General features: G+C 56.8%; 1 protein-coding gene across 1 annotated transcript; it reads left to right on the top strand.

Moving 5' to 3' along the window:
- Window positions 1-691: 691 nt before the first annotated feature.
- Window positions 692-16,008, top strand: RGS14 (regulator of G protein signaling 14). Its single transcript, XM_012466405.2, has 15 exons — window positions 692-1,011; window positions 9,002-9,023; window positions 9,225-9,403; window positions 9,751-9,843; window positions 9,942-10,085; window positions 10,467-10,610; window positions 10,759-10,870; window positions 11,204-11,313; window positions 11,756-11,959; window positions 14,025-14,101; window positions 14,374-14,500; window positions 14,571-14,652; window positions 14,759-14,805; window positions 14,885-14,999; window positions 15,281-16,008. The coding sequence occupies exons 1-15, from the start codon at window positions 967-969 to the stop codon at window positions 15,481-15,483; spliced, it is 1,704 nt and encodes a 567-aa protein (XP_012321828.1). The 5' UTR covers window positions 692-966; the 3' UTR covers window positions 15,484-16,008.
- Window positions 16,009-17,339: the final 1,331 nt, after the last annotated feature.

Here is a 17,339-nt window from a genome sequence, read left to right as displayed (position 1 = left end):
CAGCCTGAGGTGACTAAGTTCTAGACCAAGGCAGAATTTCTGAGTGAGTATGAATGCACTCAGGTCTTTGGCCACAGATGTACCTGCTCTAGTCCCCTATCCAGGTAGGTGAGCATGTGCACACCTGGTTATTACACATGTCACTGGAGTGTTGGAATACATATGTCCTATGTGCAGGTGTTCCTGTCACATGCGCCTGTCCAGGGGACTGTGCATACAAATGATTCTACACCGAAGTCCCCCTTGTGAGGGAGAGTCCATGTGTTTATGACAGGCATACTTGAATGTCTGTGTGCACAGCCATACAGGCAAGTTATCAATCTTTCTGCACACCTGGCCACATGTGTGGAAGGACAGCCTGTAGGTGTCTGGGGCTAGGGGACAACTGCAGGGGAGAGGGGTACTGAGCACATGTTTGTCTGGCACACAGTAGGTATGAGAGAAGTCTGTGCCAAGTAAAAGTACATGTGTGGATACACAGGTCCCAGTGCACGTGTGTGCCTGTCCACAGGGACGCCCCAGGGTGGACTATGGTGCCTAGGTATGTTGACTTATGCCTCTGTGAGCCCAGGCATGACCTTAGAGCTCCCTGGGTAGGGCCAGACCAGGCTGGGCTCCTTGCTGGGCACACGGAGGCCTCTGCCTTGTGTTGGTGCCTGTGTGGGATGATGCCAAGAGTGTGTTGGTGGCATGTGTGCGTGTGTGAACGTGTGCGTGTGTGTGTGTGTGTGTAGGAAGAGGCGTTCGCTCTCTTAGACCTTGCTTCTTTCTGTGGTTTGGTTTCTATAGAGACACTTCCTGTGGCAGAGAAAAGAGGTAGTGAGCTGGTGTTTCAGGATGTAAGGGCCCGCAGGAGCCGAGCCGGGCTCTCCGCTGCCTGCCCACCACCGTGCAAGCTCTGGCCGGCGCTGCTACAGTCCCCATGGTGGGCAGCCCCTGCGGCGGGGACCCGTGATCAGCAGCGGCATGCCAGGGAAGCCCAAGCACCTGGGCGTCCCCAACGGGCGCATGGTGAGTGTGGGCTCCGGGCCAGGGCCACGAGGAGGGGGTGGGCACACCCAGGGTGGAGCCCAGGAGGCACACCCGGCAGGGCCAGGCAAGAGCCCACGGGCTGCCGGCAGGTGGGAGAAGTTGGGTACAGACAGCAGCAGGTGGTGGGACCTGGTGCACTCACCCCAGCACCCTTCCAGATGGCCCAGCTGGGACCATGGTATAACCCTGGTGATGAGGCCAGAGCAGAGCGGGCACAGGCTTCTGGTCCAGCCTGACCGCTCCTTCACTTGCTGCATCTGGGGCTGCATCCCAGGGTCGCAGGGAGACCTGATGTGCTCTTTGCCTCCTGCCTCCCCCACAGTGGCTCAAGCCCCTACATCCCACTCAGCTTGAGTGCTCGCCTCTCACCCCCTGCCCCAGGTGCCCAAGGTCAGGTTAGTGACAGCTCTTGCTCGGTCAGTGCCCTCCAGCCAGAGCTGCTCTGGAGGCTTCCTGCCAGAACTAGCACTGTTTGGGCAGCCCGGGGATGGGTCAGCAGGGTCAGACCAAGTTCTATTCCTGAGCTTCCAAGAAGGGCTGAGCACTAGGATGCCCCTGGCTGCAGCTGCCCTCCCCTTAACCCTCTTCCTAGCTGCTTAGCTCCAGATCAGAGCTGCCCTCAGAGGGTCTGGCTCTTCTCATTCATTCATCAGATGGGGCAAGCTGTGCTGGGCTTCCCTTCCCTCCCTAGGGTCCTCTCTCACTTGCAAGAGCCCCTCTTAACAACCTCAGGAAGGCCAGTGTCCTGGCCCACCACCGGGCCTCAGCCTAGTATCATGAGGCAAAGCAGTGCCTCCAGAGAGACCTGGGTTCTAGTCCTGGTTCTGTTCTCTCCTACTGGATGGAGGGGTCCTCGCCAACTGTCAGTTTTCTCATCAGTAAAATGAAGCGATTGGAATGAATTTCAAGGCTGAGATGACTGACTGAAATAATGCATGAGACCTTTGACCCATTGTGGGTGCTATGTAGTTGTCAGCCTGATGCCCCCTACATTTTCAGCCCCTCTTTAAAGGTCTCCTGCCTCACCAAGAAGCTGAACAACCACCATCACCACTCCTGCCCCTTAGTTCCCAAGACAGGCCTCTACCTCTTCTTCCAGCATCTCTTCCCTGCCCAGCCCCAGGCTGGCTAGCTGGGAGAGAGGCCGTTCTTCCTCAAAGCCAGCTTAGCACCCCCATCTCACTCTCCAGCACTGACCCCACCAGGAAAGTGCAAAAAGAAAATCCACCTCCCTTGCATTCCCACACCACAGGCATGACACTTGGCTCCTCCTTCCCTACGTGTCCCGGCCAGGAAGCCAAGGAGGCTAACCCCAGGCCCCCCGCCCGGAGAGGTGGATTGATGCTTCTGGGACAGTGCCTAGAACTTCAGGGCAACAGAGAGGGCCCAGAGACAGACCCAGCCCCTGCCTCTTCTGTGTCAGCCTGTGACTTCTCTACCCAAAAGCCACCCCGAGCAGGGAGGGTGCCCCCAAGGCCTGCCCCCAGTTCCATCAAGCCCACAGACGCCCTGGCCCCTCTCAAAACTGTCACACACAGGTTTATTTTCGCCCTTCCTGGGCCTGTTCTGAACTCTCTGTGCCACCTCTTAGAATCCCAAGGGTCACAGATTGGCTACCTGCTGGCCACTGCCTGCTTCCTGAGGCTCTGCACAGCTGGGGCAGGAAGGGCTAGACAGGCACTGGTGTCTGATGAAGGGGTGTGGATGAAGGGGCACCTGGGGGACAGGTGTGTCTGGTGCCTCCATGAGTTACCTCCAGAGGGAGGCTCAGAGGAGTAAACGCTGTGCTGAGGGTAGCCGGAGAGTAGAGCGGTCAGCATCTGAATCCCCAGAACTGCCTGGCCCTGGTCCTCCCCTTCCTCTCTCCCTCCACTCCCACCATCATTCCCTGCTGTGGCAGCTTCAGTTGTCAGCCTCGCCTCTCTGCCACTCAGCTTGTCAGGCAGTTGCAAGGAAACCTGTCACTTGGAGACATCTCCCAGCCCCCCTCCTAGGAATGTCTTCACACAGCCTCTTTGCCACTTTATTTGTTCATGTACTTATTCTCTCATTCATTCAACAACCCTTTCTTACTGCCAGCTTGGTGCTGCCACCCTATCCTAGGCACTCCCGACCCAGGCCCATCAGCTCTAGCCCCTGCCCCCTAGTCTGGCAAGGCACAAAAGACACAGGTGAAAATACCATGTGGTGGCTCAAGCCTCGAATCCCAGCTCTTTGGAAGGCCAATGCAGGAGGATCACTTGAGCCCAGGAGTTTGAGACTAGCCTGGGCAACACAGTGAGAACCCAGCTTCTTTTTCATTAGCTGGGCGTGGTGGTGTGGACCTGTAGTCCTAGCTACTGGAGAAACTGAGGTGGGAGGATCGTTTGAGCCCAGGAGGTCAAAGCTGTAGTGAGCTGTGATCACACCACTATGCTCCAGTCTGAGTGAAAGAGCGAGATCCTGCTGAAAGAAAAAAAAAGGAAAGAAAGAAAGAGAAAGAGGGAGGGAGGGAGGAGGGAGGGAAGGAAGGAAGGAAGGAAGGCAGGCAGGCAGGCAGGCGGGCCAAGAGCCAACGCTCACGCCTGTAATCCCAACACCTTGGGAGGCCAAGGTGGCTGGATCACGAGGTCAAGAGATCAAGACCATCCTGGCCAACATGGTGAAATGCAATCTCTGCTAAAAATACAAAAAATTAGTTGGGTGTGGTGGTGCACCTGTAGTCCCAGCTACTTAGCAGGCTGAGGCAGGAGAATCGGTGAACCTGGGAGTCAGAGGTTACTATGAGCCGAGATCATGCCATTGCACTCCAGCCAAGACTCCGTCTCAAAAAAGAAAGGAAGGAAAGGGAAGGGAAGGGAAGGGAATGGAAAGGGAAGGGAAAGGGAAGGGAAAGGGATCAGGGTTAGGCAAGAGCTGCAAGTCAAGAATAGAAACAGCTTGAGGGAACTAACATCTCCACTAACTTCATGCACCATGCTGTAGGAGATGGTCCCTAGAGGGTCTACAGGCTGGAGGAGGGAGGGCCCGGCACAGGCCTGGCTGTAGGCAAACACAGGTACAGGGCCTAGGGGAGGCTGAGAGTTAAGCCTGGAGAAGGCGGTTAGCTCAGCCTGTCCTGTTAGTCTTCCCCTCCTGGCAGGAAGACCTGCAAGGCAAAGCCCATGCACCTCTCTCTTTGTCCCTGGTATCCAGTTCAGGGCTGGGCACTCGAGTTCAGGGTGGCCTTATTCAGGGGCAAGGCCAGGGGTCATCTCCACAGGCTGGTTCAAGTTGAAGGGACCAGACACCCAGGTTCTGTGTGGGCACCCCCAGACACCCAGGTTCTGTGTGGGCACCCCCAGACACCCAGGTTCTGTGTGGGCACCCCCAGACACCCAGGTTCTGTGTGGGCACCCCCAGACACCCAGGTTCTGTGTGGGCATTCCCAGACAGGGTCTTGCAGCCCCAGTTTCCTCAAGCTAGGATGAAATCAGAGGCCGGTAGAGGGTGCCCAGCATAGAAGATGCTCAGTAAATTGGTCCCCCTTCAAGGTCCGATCCCTCTACTGGCCACAGTTCAAGAGGAGCCCCTGGGCCGGTCATGCCAGATTGGACTTGCCCACCTGTGCCCCAAGGGCTGAGGCACTGGGCCTCCAAGTTTCCCTGGTCCAGAAAGGGAGGCAGCTTGGGTGGAGGGTGGGAAGGCCTCAGGCTCCACAATCAGGCAAACTTGAGTTCTAATCTCAGTTCTGCCACATCTCAGTTGCATGACTTCTTTGGGCCTCAGTTTCCTCATCTGTGGAACAGGGGTAATAATACCTGCCACACAAGATAAAGATGTAAAGATGGAGTGAGGGCCTAGTGTGTGCTGCCGGAGGATGCCTGCCACACAGCCAAAGCTCAGGAAATTGGGGCCTTACTCTCACCTTAGTATTTTCCGGTGCCAGCAGCTCCTCCAGGACCAAATTCCTAAGAAAAAAATATGGCTGGCCCAGGTCCAAGCATGGGTCACTGTGTCACTGGCCACCACACCCTTCCTTGCCCTTTCTTCCCCTTTTTTCCCATTCGCTTACCACTTCTCAAGCAAGCTGAAATGGGGGAGGCCAGCCCTGCTCAGTGCAACTTCCCCAGGCCCTGCAGGGCATCTGCACCTCTGCACCTCACTCGCGATTGTGGCATGCCTGGTGCTTTCACTCATGGCGCCTCATTCAACCTTAACAGTGGCCTCAAGAAATTGGGAGTGCTGAGCCCCATGCCAGCCTGAGGGAAACTGAGGCTCAGAGAAGTTACTTGTTCCCAAATAGCAGAGCTGGAATTGGACTCCACCCCCACTCCCACCCATCTCCAGATTTCTGTCCCTACTCAATTTCAGCTCCAGTTATGCTATCAACAACTGTCAGGGCAAGAGAGGCTAGAGATGGAGAGCGACAGGTGGCATTCAAGGGCTGAGAGTCTATAGTGAAGGGGTGCCAAGGCCAGCGCCTTGATGGCTGCTTGGGAGCACTAGGGCAAGGAGAGTAGTGCTTCTTGAGGAGGGAGTTCAGATCCAACCCCTCCCACCAACCAGGCCAGCGCTCCAGGGACCACCAGAGGGGCAGGAAAGAGAGGCTGGGACATGGGTGGTAAGCACGTGGTGGGAAGGGGCATTCAAGGAGCCTGGTGTTTAGAGATGACTAATGTCAATGGGCAGAGATCAGGGAGCAATTCCATAAGGACGGCAGGAGCAGATACCAGGCAGAGGCAACGGCAAAGCCGGAAGCAGGGGTGTGTAGGGGTGTGGGGAAAATAGAAACGTTCGGTGAAGTGTAGGGTGCAGGTGAGGGGGAGGGAAATGGGTGAGGCTGAAGGGGTTCATTAGTCAGGCCCAGGTAGAGTTTTAGCCGTAACCTGGCAACCGCAACGTGACTCCGGGGGCAGGGAAAGGGCCCGGGGTGGCTCCGTGGGGAGGGGTGGAGCCTGGGGGGGAGGACCTAGGAACCAGCCCCACTTAACTACATTTAGTTAAGCAGAATGGAAAATAAACCCGTAAGAGCCAAACAAAGTAGGAGTGCGGGCTGGAGCCAGCTCCAGCGCCCATCACCCTGACTCGGGTTAGAGGGCAGGACACAGGCTCCAGGTGTGCGCGAGGACGGCAAGGCCAGGCAGCCCAGCGGAGGGGACGAGTCCGGGCGATTCTCGGGGATCTGGGGGAGGGCGGTGACGGAGTCTCCGAGGCTGGGAACACGTTGGCTGGGCAGCAGGGGGAGGAGGAGCCCGGGCGCGGGCAGATAGGTGCAGCTTGCAGGGAAACCTTGAGGGCGCGCGGGGAAAGGCTTCGCCCCGTCCCTCCTCGCAGCCCTCTGCCGCCCTCGGAGTGGGGACTTTCTCCTGTAGCCGTGGGAAGCCCCGACTTTTGTTGGGGGATTTGCCTCTGCAGGGAGGGCAGAGCGGGGAGAGCGGGGCGGGGGCAGGGCCGGGGCGGGGCCTGAGACGGGGGTGGGGTGTGCTGGGTCCGACGCCCCGCCCAGCGCGCTCTGCTAGAAATTGCTGCCCTCCGTAGCAACTTCTTATCCCCCGGCTCCAGATGGGAAGCGAAGCTCGGGGAGGAGCCCGAAGTTGTAAAACTAGAAAAAGTCAGGCTGAGTTTTGAATCCGGGTCTGAGAGACCCCCAACACCTGTGCTCTTTCCTTCTATGGCGGGAGAGACAAATTCGAATGCCTAGCAGGGTCAGGAACTATTACTGACACAAGAACATTAATGGTAACGTTCCTTGAACATTTTCTACACGCCAGACAGTGTTCTGAGTTCTTTATAGGTATTTAAGTCATTTAATCGCAGCAATCCTTCGAGTCAAGACCATTCATTATTTGCTCCAATTTGCATCCATTTTTTTTAGAGAGAAAAAAAACTGAGGTCCAGAGAGGTTAAGTACCTTGTCTAAAGTCACACAGCACAAGTTCGACCTCCCAAATTTAAGCTTGCCTCCCACTGCCTCCACAAGTAACATAAATGCATTAAAAGGGCCCCAGAGGCCTCTGAGGAGAGTTTAAGCCCTTTGGGGGAAGGTGGTGGCTGCTCAGTGCTAAACAAGGTTTGTCCTGCTGGGAAGAAGCGGGAGCATCACAGTCTTAAGGAGCAAGTGGAATTTAAATTCTCTTGCTTTTTAGATCTGGAAAACACTTTTAAATTAAACACACACACACACACACACACACACACACACAACTGTGAGGGCCAAGATGATAGTACTATCCCACATACCTGCAGACCAGATCTGGTCCACAGATGGCTGCCCTGTGACCTAAATACTCTCAGGGGGGAGTAGGGAACAGAGAGGGAGATTCCATTCAGGAGGGTGGGGGTGGGGGGCTTTCCAGGGGTGGAGATGCTTGCAGGCCTGTTTCCAGTTGGGATGGAAAGAAGGGGCTGGTGGTAGGAACTCCTGTGACAGGGCATGGTGAAAATGTAGGAGGTGAGGGGGAAGTAGGAATTGAGATGACTCAAGCCCTGATGTTGGAAGCGCCCAGGTGATGGGAAGAAAGATGGGGGCAGGGAAGCTGGTTTTGGTACTCTATTTTGGTGGAGGCAGAGGGAGCTTCCATTTGGGACTTCCATTTGGGAGTGTGAGGGCTTGTGGGATATTTGGGGGAAGATGTTACCAGGAAGTTGGTTATGTGTGTCTGGAGGTGCGGATCTGTGGATGGGACAAAGTGCCCAGGATGGAGCCAGGGAGGGGTTGACGCCACATTGCATGAGTGGGAGATAGTGGGGAAGCTGGAGGAGCTGCTAGGAAGGCAAAAAGAGAAATAAGAGAAACCACCGCAAGAGTCATTTTGAGAGGAGAGTTTTTCTGTTTCACTAATGATTGGGATTCCCAGAGAAACCAGAGTTGTGCGTTGGGGGCAAGGATGGAGTTAGCTTACTGCAGCAATCCTACTCACAGAGTGTCCCTGAACCAGCAGCATCAGCATCGCCTGGGAGCTTGGTAGAAATAGACAGTCTCAGGCCCCATCTTGGACCTACTGAACCTGAATCTCCAGAGGTGGGGTCCTCCCACTCTGCACTGAAGTTTGAGAACCACTGCTCTATACTATAGAACAGAATCCTGTGCCCTCCCAGGGTGTGATGGGACCTGTAGGAGACCCTGGGCCCAACAGAAAACACTTGCAATCAGGATATCACTGGCTGCAGAGACACCTCTCCTTCCTCAAAGACAGCACATGTTGATACAGCCCATATCACATGCTGCCCCCTGTTCTAGATGCTGTGGATACATTTTTATTTTATTTTTTTGAGACAGAGTTTTGCTCTTGTTGCTCAGGCTGCAGGACAGTGGCACGATCTTGGCTCACTGCAACCTCTGCCTCCTGGGTTCAACCGATTCTCCTGCCTCAGCCTCCCCACTAGCTGGGATTACAGGCGCCTGCCACCATGCCCTGCTAATTTTTTTGTATTTTCAGTAGAGACTGGGTTTCACCATGTTGGCCAGGCTGGTCTCGAACTCCTAACCTCAGGTGATCCACCTGCCTTGGCCTCCCAAAGTGCTGGGATTACAGGTGTGAGCCACCACGCCCGATCGGTTGTGGGAATGTATTAAACTGACTTGATCTTCACATCAGCCCCTTGTTTGCCTCCATCTGTAAATAGGCATTCTTCCCTATTTACAGATTATAGATGGAGGCAAACAAGTTAACTAACTTGCTCAAAGTTACACAGCTAGTAAGTGGCAGAGACTAAAGTCTGTTCCTACCCACCATGCTATGCACACCTGGCTCACCCAGCAGGGGCTGGGGGAGGAGGGAACCAGAGGCAGCTGGAAGGTACCTGGCATAAGTCCCAGGACATAGTGGTTGGCCCAGGATAGAAAGGGAGCTGGGGGCAGCCTGGGCAAAACTCTGACCAAGCAGAACCTGGCTGGGGATGCCAGGTGGAGGAGAACACAGTTCTAGCTCCTGGCAGTTGGGCCCAGAACTGTCCCCTGGGAATCCTCACTGGGCTTGTCTGACTTTCTCTGTCGGGTCTCTTATAGGTTCTGGCTGTGTCAGATGGAGGTAAGTGACAGAATGTGTGGAGGAGGCCTGGCTGAGTGGGAGGGAGGAGGGAGGAGGGAGGTGGAGATAGGTGGGGACGCCCCTGCCACCTGCTATCTTTCCAGGGAACATGCCTGCAGAGTGGATGCCTGGGGGAGGGATGGTTGGGCGAGGGGCTGGGGAAGGCAGCAAGGCTCACCCTACTTGTCCATCCCCCTGCAGAGCTGAGCAGCACGACGGGGCCCCAGGGCCAGGGCGAGGGCCGCGGCAGCTCCCTCAGCATCCACAGCCTCCCCAGTGGCCCCAGCAGCCCCTTCCCCACTGAGGAGCAGCCTGTGGCCAGTTGGGCCCTGTCCTTCGAGCGGCTGCTGCAGGACCCGCTGGGCCTGGCTTACTTCACTGTAAGCCTGGGGTGGGGAAAGGGAAGGAGGCACATGGGAGAGGGCAGGGCGTGGGCGGAGCTTCAGGCTGGCCAGAGTGGGGTCCTCTGTCAGCTCCCTCATCTAGCCTTCCTGCAGCATCCTCTTCCTCTTCTCCCAGCTGGGAACTTTTCTTCCTTCTCCCTGTCCTTGTCTCTGCCTCTCATCTTCTCTCCCTGCCTCCAGATCTGGCTCCATATGTCTGTCTGGTCCTATCTGCCTGGCTTGGTCTCTTGGCCCTGTCTCTGTCCCAATCTCTTTAATCACATCCCCCAGTTTGGTCTCTGTGTCTCGAGTTTCTGCCTGCCTCCCCATCCTTCCTCTCCCAGGAGTTCCTGAAGAAGGAGTTCAGTGCCGAAAACGTGACTTTCTGGAAGGCCTGCGAGCGCTTCCAACAGATTCCGGCCAGCGATACCCAGCAGGTGGGGAAAGAGGGAGCTGGCGCCGAGGGCTTGGGAGAGGGGAACACATGGCCTGGGCCATGCCCCGTGAACAACTTCTCCTGTCCCTCCTCCTTCAGCTAGCTCAGGAGGCCCGCAACATCTACCAGGAGTTCCTGTCCAGCCAGGCACTGAGCCCAGTGAACATCGACCGGCAGGCCTGGCTTGGAGAGGAGGTGCTGGCCGAGCCCCGGCCGGATATGTTTCGGGCACAGCAGCTTCAAGTGAGCGGTTCCCGGAGGATTGGCCTTGAAAGGGACACAAAAGGGGCGGGGTGGGTGGGATAGAACCCTTGGGCGGAGCCTAAACTACAAAAGGGAGGGGGCAAATTTGGAGGCGGAGACAGAGCCAAAGCCGGGGCAGTACTGGCCTAACTCAGAGGGCGATATCAGACGCAACGGTGAAGGCCAGCTAGAGGCGGAGCCTAGCTGAGCTAGGGGCAGGGCCTGGACCCTGGGGGCGGAGGGAGGAACTGAGGTGGGGGCGGGGTTTGGGATCCCGCCCTAGGTTGGGGGCGGGGCCAGCCCCGAAGACCGGGCCTGGATCCTGGCAGCCCAGCGCCCCCGCCCCAGCCCCGGCTCACCTGCCCCGCGCTCGCCCCGCAGATCTTCAACTTGATGAAATTCGACAGCTATGCGCGCTTCGTCAAGTCCCCGCTGTACCGTGAGTGCCTGCTAGCCGAGGCCGAGGGGCGCCCGCTGCGGGAACCTGGCTCCTTGCGCCTCGGCAGCCCGGACGCCACGAGGAAGGTGCGGACGAGGGACCGGCCGGGGCAGGGGGCCCTGCGGACCGCGTGCAAGAGGGGACGCCCCCGGGTGCAGATCTGCGGGTGTGTGCCCACCGTCTGCATGCAGGCTGGGACTCAGCCCAGTGCCAACGCCTTCCTTGTACCTACAGAAGCCGAAGCTGAAGCCCGGGAAGTCGCTGCCGCTGGGCGTGGAAGAGTTGGGGCAGCTGCCGCCCGTTGAGGGTCCTGGGGGCCGCCCACTCCGCAAGTCCTTCCGCAGGGGTGAGGGCAGGAGCGAGCAACAGAGATGGGGGGAAGGCGGGAGTTCGGCCAAGTTTGGGGAGTGCCCCCTTCCTCCTTCGTGGCCCTCAGTTTGTAAATCTGTGAAAATCGGAAAGCAGGTCCCAGTGACCACCACACTCCCCTGGGTGGTTCGGGTCCTGGGCTAGACCACAGACGTTTAGAAATCTCCAACGGTGGTGACGCTCCCAGGGGTTTACACTTGGGCCCCTGCAGGATGGCTCCAAACAAGTCCCATCAGTGGGGGAGAGGCTTCCACAAGGGGATGGGTGAGGGCAGGGGGGCTGTTCGAGTTCATCACTCCCTCTTCCCTAGAGCTGGGCGCGGCGGCAAATGCCACCTTGCGCCGAGAGTCTCAGGGCTCCCTCAACTCCTCCGCCAGCCTGGACCTTGGCTTCCTAGCCTTCGTCAACAGCAAATCTGAGGTGAGCCGACTGTTGTTGGGGAAGACAAGATGCACTATGGGCTAGGGCCCGTTTACGTGGTGGCCCTCATTCCAAGTTGCTGTCCTTACTGTGTCTCCCAGCTTGCTCTGCATGGCCAACCCTTTAGCCTCTTTTCTCCTGTCCTCACTATATGGGTTCCCATTATGTCATAGGTACACATCCTCAGTCAGCAGATGTATGCACATGTGCAGTGCCCAGGGGTGTGTACACAGCATGAATGTGGGAATCAGCAGGTGGACCTGTCTCTAGGTGTCCATATGCCTAGGTGTGCATACATGTGTTCCTCAGGAGGACGTATCTTTGCCTGCCTTGGGAGTGCATGTGCATGCTTGAGCCCCAGCAAGCTTACCTGTCTCTATGTACCTGTCTGCATGCCCTTGCGTGTTTACATATAACCTCCCCCATTCCTGCCCTGAATCAGAGCCACCGAAAGAGCCTTGGAAGCACCGATGGTGAGAGTGAAAGTCGGCCAGGGAAGTACTGCTGTGTGTACCTGCCTGATGGCACAGCCTCCTTAGCCCTGGCCAGACCCGGCCTCACCATCCGAGACATGCTGGCAGGGATCTGTGAGAAACGAGGCCTCTCTCTACCTGACATCAAGGTCTACTTGGTGGGCAATGAACAGGTGGGAACCCGGCCTGGCCCTAACTCTAACCTCCTTCCTGATCCTGATCCTGACCCCAACTCCATTTCTGTCTCTGCTCAGTCATAGCTCCAACTCCAATTCCATTTCAAATTCCCTAGACTGATCCTAATTTCAACTCAATTTTCTATCATCACCCTCTTCCTAATTCCAGCCTCCACTGCAATCCCACTCCTATACCCACACCCAACTCCAAAGCAACCTCAGCACCAACTCTCACTCACTCAGACATCCAGCCACCCCCCTACCTCATACCCTTCCAGGTTTCCAGCTTTATCCATCATCCTACTTTGGTGATCTCAGGGGGGTAAAACTGGGGAGAACCACTGCTGGAGCTGAGGTTTGCCCCCATCATTCCCAGAGTCCAGACTGCCATCCTCACAGACTTTCCTGGAAATGGCCATCTGTGGGGTGCCTCACCTCCTTAGCCTCTAGGGGCGCCCAACAGCACCTAACCAATGAACTTTTTTCTTTAAGTGCAAACTAGCTTACACTTTAAAGAAGAGCTAGAGGGGGCCCAGCGCGGTGGCTCACACCTGTAATCCCAGCACTTTGGGAGGCCGAGGTGGGTGAATCACGAGGTCAGGAGTTCAAGGCCAGCCTGGCCAAGATGGTGAAACCCCGTCTCTACTAAAAATACAAAAATTAGCCAGGCAAAGAATTGCTTGAACCCAGGAGGCAGAGGTTGCAGCAGTGAGCCGAGATCACGCCACTGCACCATTCTGGCCTGGGCAACAGAGCAAGACTCCGTCTCAAAAAAAAAAAGAAAAAAAAAAAAAGAGAAGAAGAGGTAGAGGAAAACTGGCTTTAAAGAAAACCACCCAGTAAGGGGAATCTCAAGGGAGAATACTGACTTCCAGGGGACGATTGGGATTTTGTTTACCTAGTAGACAAGTCCTAAGGCCCTGCCAGGTGTGTCGGGGAGAGAAGCCATCCTCCTGGCCCACAGGCTGGAGGTGAGCCAGGCAGGGAGTGATCAGGGAGAAGGAAGAGTAAAAAATCCAGAGAAGGTCTCTTGGGAGAAGGTAGGCATTTCTGGCTGGTGTCCGGAAGGCTTCATGGAAGAAGCAGTAGTTGATGTGGATGGGGAGGAGTTTGTCTGGCAGAGCTGTGGGGGAGGATATCCCAGGTAGAGGCAACAGCTTTGGCAAAGGCCTACAGGTGGGTACTTGCAGGACATGTTCAGGGCCTAGAGTGCGGGGGTGCAAGGGCAGTAGCGGGAGGCATTCTGCCCACTATTCTCAGGCCTCCAGGGTGGCTGCCAGCAGCCCAGATGGGCTTTCATACGCGCTAAATATAACTTCCCCACCCACACTCCACCTGCTCCTGCAGCACAGCATAGGCCTACTGCCTGGGAGAGGCTGCCCCCAACCCCCACATCAGGCTGGAGCAGGCAGTGGGGTCTCTGAGGGCAGTTATCAAGAGAATTACTGTTTATGTACTACTGTGTGCCAGGTACTGTGCCAGATGCTTCACATCCTCTGGTTTCACAGCAGTTTTGGGTGTGGGCCCTTTTTGAATGAGGAAACAAGAAGTGTCCTTGGTAGGGGGGAATGGAGAGAAGTGGACAAATGTCAAAAATGGGACCAGGCCAGGGTGGCTGACCAAAGGTCGGTGGTGAGGGAGGAAATGCGTCCAGCTGGTCTGAGTGGGTTTCACACACCTGAGGGACACGGGGCAGCTGTTCTGGAGGCAGACGCTGTCCTGGAAGTAGAGGCTGTCTGGTACAGAAAGAGTAGGCCAGGGATCCAGGACCTAATTCTGCCCCTTATCATTTCATGCCAGCGGCTACCTTTCTCATAATTTCTGTCCTTTCCCAAGAATGTCCAGCATTCTTGCCACTTTCCTCTCTGGCCTTGGCTTTCCCAGGCTTGGACTCCAGCTTGGTACCTTAACCATTTGCTTCCCTACAGCTCTTCTACCCTCCTTCCCTCCCTCTAAGAAGCCCCAGTGGTGGCCATGGGAGGACAGGAAGTTGTTCTCTCAGAACCACAGGGATGGCTCGGGGTGGGTGAAGGGACTCTTAGACCCTGCCTGGCATCCACAGAAGGCCCTGGTCCTGGATCAGGACTGCACCGTGCTGGCAGATCAGGAAGTGCGTCTGGAAAACAGGATCACCTTCGAGTGAGTGTCCTGTCCCCACCTAAGCACATAGCCATCAAGTTATCTAATGTCTGGTTTCCAGATCCTGACGCTCCTTGCTTCAGGCTCTGTTCTGGCTACCTGGTTCCCCAGACCCCGCCTCTCGTGCTAGCCCCGCCTCCTGGGCAAGCCCCTCCCCCTACAAGCCAGTACCACCTTCTGCGGTTCAAGTTCCGCCCCTTCGCCTTTGTCCTGGGAAGGGTTTGGCTGGGGGCCGGCCCCCCGGCCCTGTGCTGCCCGAGGGTTCCGCGCAGGCTCGAGCTGGCGGCGCTGGAGCGCGTGGTACGAATCTCAGCCAAGCCCACCAAGCGGCTGCAGGAGGCGCTGCAGCCCATTCTGGAGAAGCATGGTTTGAGCCCGCTACAGGTGACGCTGCACCGGGTAAGCCGCGGGGCCGCGGGACGGGGCAGGGCCGCGGCCTGTACCGCGGGCTGCTGACCTCTCCCCACAGCCAGGCGAGAAGCAGCCTCTGGATATGGGGAAGCTAGTGAGCTCGGTGGCGGCCCAGAGACTGGTTTTGGACACTCTTCCAGGTAGGGGACGTTGGCCTCGGAGCTTGATCTCCTGGAATAGCTCTGGCCCAGAAGGAAAGTGGTCCAGGCAGGAGGCAAACACTAATTGTGGTGATCTCTGTCACAGGCGTGAAGATCTCCAAAGTCCGTGACAAATCTCCCTGCCGCAGCCAGGTGAGCGAAAGGCGGGGCGCCCTCTTCCACCCTCTGCTTCTCCCCTCCCAGTTGTGGCTCTGACCCCACATTCTCGCAGGGCTGCCCACCTAGAACCCAGGACAAGGCCACCCATCCCCCTTCAGTGTCCCCCAATTCTCTGGTGAAGGCGCCCAGTAGTGCCACTGGAAAGCGGCAGACCTGTGACATCGAAGGTACATGAGGGATGAGCTGGGGATCAGAGGGACTAGGGCAGTGGGGTTGGGGACCATTCAGGGTGGCATGAGAGAGCCTTGAGCTACGGCAGGAGGCTGCATGCCATTGGGCATGGAACAGGAAGGATGGGGGTTTAGGAGGAAGGGGCTGGAATAAGGGGCCACAGGCCATTGGTGCTGGGGCCATGGAGGCTGTGGCCACGGTAAGGCAGCGGAACTGTTGCGGGCTAGCATGTAGGCAGGTCTGTTGGGGGGAACCCTCATGCTGTGGCTGCCTCTAGGCTTGGTGGAGCTGCTGAACCGGGTGCAGAGCAGCGGGGCCCACGACCAGAGGGGCCTTCTGAGGAAAGAGGACCTGGTACTTCCAGAATTTCTGCAGCTGCCTACCCAAGGGCCCGGTTCCCAGGAGACCCCACCACAGACTGAATCAGCAGCCCAGCCCAGCGGGGAATCCTTGAACTCCACTGCCCACTCAGCCCTCTGACAGCTGCTCAACAGTTCAGGACAGCTGCATGGCACCCGGCGGGCCGAGCATGCCATGGGTCCGCTCTGCATGCCCTGTCTGTGCCATGAGTGTCCCTGGCCCCTTCCTGCCATGGGCAGGCCCGCAGGAAGAGCCGGTAGGGGTAGAAAGGGGACTCAGATGAGACACACCCTGCAACTGCCACCACCTGGTCCCTCAACAGGCTCACTCCCCCATCCCTTGCAGCCAGGCCACAGTGGGGGAGGTGGGTCTAGCCCCTTGGTACAGGCTTGCCCCACACAGAGGGGTGGCGTTGGCAGTGCCAGCCTCCCCAGCCTGTGCCAAGCTTCAACAGGGGCAGGAGGAGGGGCCGGCCCCTCCTCAGGGAGCTAGTATGAGTTAGCCTGAGGGTGCAGGCGGGCAGCCCCGTACTCCATCCTCATAGACTATATTGTACATAGGGATTTTGCAGTAAGCTTGGGGCAGCTGGGTTTGTCCTTGATGTATGATACTGTTATTATAATAATAATTATTATTCTGCCATGAGTTGTCTTCCTTGTGTGCCAGACTGTCCTGTGGCTTCCCCCACCCTCAAACCATACTGCTTCTGTCACCAAGGTCAGTGCCAGGAAACTCTTGGGGACCTCAGGACGTGCCTCCTGACTTCCTGTTTTCAGAACCTGTCTTCCTGACTGTACAGTATATGGGGTGGTGTGTGAACATCTTAGAGGTTTTTTTTTTTTTTTTTTTTTAAAGAATATGGGAGCTGGGTGAGGTGGCTCATGCCTGTAATCCCAGCACTTTGAGAGGCCAAGACGGGCAGATCACTTGAGCTCAGGAGTTGGAGACGAGCCTGGGCAACATGTTGAAACACTGTCTCTACCAAAAATACAAAAAAAAAAAAAAAAATTAGCTGGGCGTGGTGGTGGTGGGTGTGGTGGTGCATGCCTGTGGTCCCAGCTACTCAGGAGACTGAGGTGGAAGAGGATCACTTGAGCCCGGGAGGCGGAGGTTGCAGTGAGCGGAGATCATGCCACTGCACTCCAGTCTGGGTGACAGAGTGAGACCCTATCATGGAGTGGAGGTGAGAGAAAGGGTGGGAAGAGGTGTGGGGGTGCAGAACCCTGTGGGGAGCTGTGCCTCTCCATCATGGTGCTGTTGTTCCGTGGTCTCTGTGGATCTGAGTACATCACTCTGGTCACTGTTCTCTGCTTCTATTGGGGACTGAGTGTGCCTCTGCACACGTAACTGGGAGATCTTTTGAGTGCGTCAGAGGCTTATGAGGGGGACACTGACTGTATCAGGGGCAGGTTCTCACTCTTACCCGCTTTAGCTGGGTGGTCTGGCTGGAAGCTGAAACCCCTCACAGGGGGAGACAGGGAAGACCTCCGAGGCGGGTCCTAGACTGCGGGAGAGAAGCCAGACTTGGTCCCAACCCAGAGAGGTAAGTGGTGCAACAGGGGAAGCTAGAAGGCACAGGGGCCAGGAGAAGGCACCTGATGGGGTGAGGGGGTCTCCTGACTGCCTCCAACAGGTCACACTGCCTTCCCCCTTGTAATCTTTGCCGTCTCCTCTGCCAGTAACTCCCCTTACCCGTCCCCCTCTCAGTCAACTGGCTCCTCCTCCTCGTTGAAATCTGTGGGGTTTGCCAGCGCACCCTGTCCTCCTATGGGGGCTTCAGGCCTCTGCCCCCTCAACCCATTTTGTTTTGCTGACTTAACCCGGGATCCCTGGCAAGCCCAGCCAATCAGAGTACTTCATTCCACTGGCCAATCAGAGTATTCCATTCCATTAGCCAATCAGAGCACTCCATTCCACTAGCCAATCAGAGCACTCCATTCCACTAGCCAATCAGAGTAGTACATTTCCCTGGCCAG

Source organism: Aotus nancymaae, unplaced genomic scaffold (assembly GCF_030222135.1).
Source record: "Aotus nancymaae isolate 86718 unplaced genomic scaffold, 86718_ANA_hifiasm-v0.15.2.pri h1tg000015l_1, whole genome shotgun sequence".
In the NCBI taxonomy this organism is placed as follows: Eukaryota; Metazoa; Chordata; class Mammalia; order Primates; family Aotidae; genus Aotus; species Aotus nancymaae.
This window is presented reverse-complemented; position numbering and strand designations above follow the sequence as displayed.

Excerpts from the sequence above, each read along its gene's own strand:
- RGS14 (XM_012466405.2), top strand. The coding sequence starts at position 967 with ATGCCAGGGAAGCCCAAGCACCTGGGCGTCCCCAACGGGCGCATG. Across the intron at positions 1,012-9,001 it reads GCGTCCCCAACGGGCGCATG|GTTCTGGCTGTGTCAGATGG; the intron begins GTGAGTGTGGGC and ends GGTCTCTTATAG. Across the intron at positions 15,000-15,280 it reads GCAGACCTGTGACATCGAAG|GCTTGGTGGAGCTGCTGAAC; the intron begins GTACATGAGGGA and ends GGCTGCCTCTAG.